Source organism: Sinocyclocheilus anshuiensis, unplaced genomic scaffold (assembly GCF_001515605.1).
Source record: "Sinocyclocheilus anshuiensis isolate Anshui unplaced genomic scaffold, SAMN03320099.WGS_v1.1 scaffold70, whole genome shotgun sequence".
Lineage (NCBI taxonomy): Eukaryota > Metazoa > Chordata > Actinopteri > Cypriniformes > Cyprinidae > Sinocyclocheilus > Sinocyclocheilus anshuiensis.
In genome coordinates this window covers 740,652-747,220 of record NW_015542377.1, presented here as the reverse complement: position 1 = coordinate 747,220, position 6,569 = coordinate 740,652, and the positions used below count along the sequence as shown (strand labels likewise).

The 6,569-nt window shown below is 34.5% G+C and overlaps 1 protein-coding gene across 1 annotated transcript in view; it reads right to left on the bottom strand.

Annotated features, from left to right (window-relative positions):
* The window catches only part of LOC107692362 (disks large homolog 1-like), a 152,881-nt gene that overhangs the window by 33,157 nt on the left and 113,155 nt on the right, over positions 1-6,569 (bottom strand). The window contains 3 exon segments of the mRNA XM_016491361.1: positions 2,699-2,801; positions 3,177-3,391; positions 4,858-4,886. Of these exon segments, the coding sequence (XP_016346847.1) occupies positions 2,699-2,801; positions 3,177-3,391; positions 4,858-4,886 (347 nt within the window).

Here is a 6,569-nt window from a genome sequence, read left to right as displayed (position 1 = left end):
CCTTTAAAAACATATGAGACGCAGTGAAAAGGAATAAACCTCCACAAATTCGTGACGTGTTTTCTAAAAGTTTAAACTGTTTTAACTTTGCATGGCTTTCTATACATCTCTTGTGTGACGCGAGTGCAGTAGTCAAATTTGTCCGTCTAGAAAATGCGCTGAATATGTGTTCTGTGTGAATGGCTTGGTTTCGGTTTTAACCTAATCAAGATATATTTTTTTTATATATCGAATATTTATTTTATATATAGAATTTATATATATTTATATATTCTATATTTCTCTAATATTTTGAATGAATAACACAGCAACTGTGCTTTTCGTGGGCTAGACTAACAAAATATTAAAATACAACGTCACTTACATCATCATCACCGCATCTCGTGCTCCACTGATGACGCTCCGACGCACTCCTAACATTCGATTGTACTATTTTTGCATTCAAATGCAAATGTTTATTTTAAATTCAACTAATATTCATTTTTTTTATTCACAATCTCCTCATCACAGACAGGCACAGCACTCATCTTCGTGTATGTGTGTGCTGTCTGCGTCACTCAGAGCATCGTGCACTATATCGAACATTTTTTACATCGTTATCGAAGGTGTACCGTCGATAAATATCGATACCATTTTATCGCCCAGGCCTATTTGGTACAAAAGGAAATTTATTTTTTCATTTATTTTGAACAGACAGTAGTGCTACACACACATGTACTGTAGCATGAGCAGTTGTTTTTGAATTAGATAGTATCATTTCAAGCAAAAACAGAATGGTCTGACTTTAGATTTGTGAAATTATGCTACATAAGACACCTGCACAAAACAAAAACAGCAGATGGACTGAATGAAAATGCAGGTGGATCTTATAGAACAGCAGCGATATAGTTTCCTTGGTTACCACTGTAAACAAAGCAGCTGCACTTATAAACACTACTTTAATATGCATTATATGGAGGTAAGAGGAAAAGAAAATGCCATCAAAACATTCATATAAACCCCCACATATTTGTCCTATATACCCATCCTATATATCGAGCATCGTGAACAGTGAGCTTGATCTGCTTGGTACAGTGTTTTCTCCTCTTTACAGACTTTTTAGAAATTCCACACAAATTACATTTTGGGAAATGATTGTAATGCAGTTTGTGTGCCATTATTGAATAAAGATCAGCCAAAATACAATTAAAAACTGGTTATGATAAATTGCCAGTTGACCAGTGCATCTCTAGAATCAGACGGTTCTTCGAGCTCTTGCGTGCCATCTAAACTCGCTGTTCTTGTTTTGGGTTGGTGCGTAGATCGTCTCATTCTTCTGCTCTTTCTTGTTGTGACGGTTCCTGTTCTGTTCATCTGACTGCATGAACCAAACCGTGACATCCGTACCGTGACAGATCGTGACAAATACATGTACCGTTACACCCATACATGAAATCATTACCAACTTAATTTCAAAACTTTGGGGTCAGTAAGATTTTTTTTTTTTTTTAAGAAATTAATACTTTTATTCAGCAAGGATGCATTAAATTTATCAAAAGAGACACTAAAGATATTTATAATAGTAAACATTTTTTTTTTATTTCAAATAAATGTTAATACATTTCCTATTTCAAAATCAAAAAATCCTGAAAAAAAATGTATTCCAGTATTACAGTTTCCAGAAAAAATTTTAAGCAACAACTGTTCAATCACAACTGTCATAATAATAAGAAATGTTTTTTGAACACCAAATCAGCATATTAGAATGATTTCTGAAGGATCATGTGACACTGAAGATTAGAGAAGTGGCTGCTAAAACATTCAGATTTGGCATTACAGAAAAAGTAAAACTGCAAAATATATATTAAAATACAAAGTTGTAAAATGTAAGAATATTTTACAATATTACTGTTTAAACTGTGTTTTTGTGAAATCAATAAAATCTTACCAACCCCAAACTTTTGAACAGAAGTGTACTTGGTGCACATCATTAAAATAGTAACACTAAACTAAACAAATTTTTCACAATACAATATATTTATGATGGATAAAATCAAGTCCCGCCCAACATTTTTGTCTTGTTCAATGTACTGTTTCAATACCAGATCATGGAAGAAAAATGGGTTGTGAATGGCATTTATTGTTGACTTTAAATACACAGTATAGCTGGGTTTAAAGTACTACAATTAATTTGAGAATTCAGTGGACACCAATATTCACAAATAAGACCACAAAATAAATCCACACTGTCACTGCCACTGACTCTCTTCCCATTATCACAGTCCACCATCCATGCTGCATCTAATCAAGTTCTTCAGCTAAAAGCTCAGCAATTTAGAGTTTGTGTCTTAAAAGAGAAATTCTATCTAATAAAAAAGCTGTATGCAAATAGGAAAACCAAGAAGGGGAATGTGGGGAAACAAATTTGAAGAAGAGCGCGGAAAAGACTTCATATAAAAGTAAGTGTATGAGGTTTAGGCTCGAGTCAAGTGTATATTTAGTGGTAGCAGAATGAAACATGACATACCCTTGTAAAATCAATTGAAATAAATGCAAAGATTGAAGCTGTCATGTTACAAAGGAAAGGCCCATTAATCCAGTTCTGAATGGAATCAAGCCACGTGATAAGCATAAGCATGTTATTTATTGTTAACACTGAAACATGCTGGTCAGTTTGAAACTAATGTCTGAAATATTGTGAGAGGAACTGCCCACCCACCTTCAGGTCTGTACTGAGCCACGATGGTGACAGTCTGTCCAGCATTCTTAAGTGCTGCAGCTGCCTGTTCGTGCGTTGCACTGCGGAGGTCCACCCCATTTACCTGCAGCATACATACAATATTAATGACGTGTATCATAAATAAGCACTGATGCAAAATGCAGTCAGTGGGGTCCAACAGTCTGAGAATGCATGGAAAATTCAGAATGTAAAATCTACTATACACCTGGAAAAAAAAACATTAAACTTTGCTGATTGAGTGCTGCTGTAATTAAAAAGAGAAATATACAAAGACATTCTGAAATTTACTGAAATTTCAAATCAATGTTTCTCAATGAAATGGTTATGCTGATAATGCCAAAGCATTGTTTCAGTAACATTGAAAAATGATTTACAATAAACAATTGTTGATGACTGAACAACTTTTTTTAACTGAAAAAAGAACAACATCTGTTCAACAATAATGCAATGTTCTTACAGAGATGATACGGTCTCCTTTCCTTAATTCTCCACACAGGTCTGCAGGTCCTCCTGCTAATATGAATGAGATGAAGATTCCCTCTCCATCCTCTCCTCCTACAATGTTGAAGCCTAGTCCTGTGGTGCCCCGATGCAGGACTATTTTCCTAGGCTCCCTAAAAACCAAGACCAGCATTTATTAGTTGATTTGAGTGAACAGGCCAGGAAAGCATGCTTACAAAAAAAAAAAAAACTACTGTACACACACCAAACTAAAACGGAAACTATTCAAAACTGCTTTCGGTTATTTCAGTTTTTTTTTTTTTTGTATAGATAAAGTGTAACTGTATAACTTCATCAAGTTACAATGAGGGGAAAAAACTGAAAAACAAAAAAAGATAGGCTAATAAACTAATAAAATAAAATAGAAAGTAAAAAAAAACCCTTAAACTTATAAGAGAATTAGAAATGTTCCCTTGGCTATTAACTAAAATAAGTTTAATTGAATTAAATCTACTAAAACTAAAAGTCAAATAAAAATAAAGCTAAACAGAAATATTTATAAATATATATTTAAAAAATAATTTTAATTTATTTTTATAACTGGACTCAAATTTCAATTAAAAATTAAACCAATATGTCCTTACATAAAATAAAATAAAATAAAAATTAAAAAATACATTTCACTGCATCTCCCTCTAGTAAACAAAATATTAACTACACAAGAGAGGTAATAACTGAATTCAAAATAAACCAATATGTGTGTATATTGCTATGACAGCAACATCCCCTTATATTATTATTTCCCATCTCAGAAATAAAAAAATAAATAAAATAATAATAATAATAAAAAAATCGAATACATTTGACAGCACCTCCCTCTAGTGAACAAAATATGAACTACAGAGAGGTACATGCTCTTAGGCAGGGGTGTCCAAACTCAGTCCTGGAGGGCCGGTGTCCTGCAGAATTTAGCTCCAACCCTAATTAAACACACCTGAACCACCTAATCAAGCTCTTACTAGGCATAGAAACTTCCAGTCAGGTGTAGTTGAGGCAAGTTGGAGCTAAACTCTGCAGGACACCGGCCCTCCAGGACCGAGTTTGGACAGCCCTGTACTAGAAACTTCGTGGCAGGTGTAGTTGAGGCAAGTTGGAGCTAAACTCTGCAGGACACCGGCCCTCCAGGACTGAGTTTGGGCACCCCTGCTCTTAGAACAGTTTGTAAGGGCTGCATCCCATTTTTCATGTTTGAGTACATCTAGAGGTCTGTAGATGGCAGCACAGCCTCAAGTTACTGGCTCTGTAGCATTTCAGTGTTTTCAAAACAAACCCTCACTCAACATGGCTACGGGTGCATCATTTAACCTTAACACACTTCAAGAACAAAGGTTTAGCAGAGCATCATGACATAAGAACATTTACATATATTTCAGTTATAAAACAATGTTTTTTTTATCACGGCCTGTAGAATTAAGTATTAATTCAAAGCTTATCAGATTTGCCAAAATTGACTTCAAAGATTGGTTGGTCATTTCATGACGCTAGCTAATGACGCAAGAGGCTGTTTTGGTGAATTCTTCCGATAGGAAACAAATACTCCCGATTAAAGAGGATTAAATATGGTAAAGCACACCAGTCAGTGTATGCGTGTGTGTCCTTGTTACAAGTCCACATTTCTCTACCAGACAAAATAAGGCGTGTCCGGCCAATATCATCTGCAGGCCAGCTCTCATAACATCGCTCGCAACTGACAAACAGCTCTTACAAAATGAGTAAACAAATCAGGTGAGCAAGAAGATGAACAGTCAACACTGATGCTATATCTTAAATGAGCCAATATCTTCAACAGCCCTCCGGAGGACATTTAAAACAAATGCTGTGAGCGAGCTGCCATATGTACCCAATGAATGTGTCCTTGTAAATGCTCTAAATGAGAGCTCCACCAGGGAACAACAGCAAACTTCCAAGGGGGCCTCAAAATATTGAAAATATAAGGGTAATATGGGTAAAGAAGCATTAAAATAAGTTAAAAATCAATAAAATAAATTACAAATCAAAGTATTTGTATTATTTATTTTAACCAGGGTCTCACCATCTGAATATATGAGGTAGCCTAATTTTAAAAATGTGATTTAAAGACCTGTAAATTAATAAAATATGAGAGAAATTTATACTTCAAACATGGATATGATGACATAATTATGTCTCAGCGGGTAAAAACCTATTATTTATTCTGAAATTAAGGGACTTTTTTATTATGAAATTGAATATATATATATATATATATATATATATATATATATATTATGGCTGTCAGTTTAACGCGTTAACAATTAATTAGTTACAAAAAAATAATGCGATTAAAATATTTTAAAGCAGTTACCACTGGCCCCGCCCCCAGACCTGTACATCATCTTACATTTCATACAGTTGACAAATATGATGCAGGGCAACAACTCCATAAATGCAGTTATGCCCTAAAATTCAAGATATTAGTGCAATAAATGCTCCTGTATATAATAATAATAATAATAATAATAATAAAAACATTAAAGGAATAGGCCTACCATTCATAAAGAGAGCCGTTTACTTCATTCCTGAATGAATCAGCCATTTGAACGAATCGACTGAAGACATTTACCGCCACCTCCTGGCAGATTTAGTTTCCTGTTTAGAGTATCATTTCATTAATAATAATAATAACAACAATAATAATAATAAAAACATTAAAGGGATAGTTCAGCCAAAAAATAAAAAATTCTGTCATCATTTACTCACTCTCATGTCGTTTCAAACCTTTCTTTTGTGGAACACAACATTTGTGAAGTTTTTGTTAACAATGACTTTCATTGTATGAACAAACAATACTGAGATGTATTTGATTCTCAAATGATCTTGTTCCATAGTTTATGTTAGGCCGTTGTAGCCTAAATGTTTATGTGCAATACAATTTTTTGTTGAATCAAATAAAATACTTCTAAAGCTACAATTTGTAATGTCTACTTGATACTTTCTCATTTAAAGGGGTCATATGATGTTGCTAAAAAGAACATTATTTTGTGTATTTGGAGTAATGACCGGTTTATTGAATCGAACTGTCCGAAAGAACCGGTTCGCGGAAAAGAACCGAACTTCCCATCACTACTCTCTGGCGCTCTCTCTCGCGCTCTCTCTCTCGCTCTCTCGAGTGCATGCTGGGAGTGAGTGGGCGGAGTGTGGTGAGTGTGGGTGAGAGTGGTAGCTGTCTGTGGCTGGTAAGAGTGTTTTTTAAAAACTTTTTTCCTTGTAAGTGTTTTGTTTTGTGTTTTTCCTTTTTTCTTTCCGTTGTATCTTTTGGGAGGATAGTCTGCTTCCAGCACTTTGCTGGAAAGCATGAAGACTCCAAACACGATGGCTTTTGAAAGTTTAC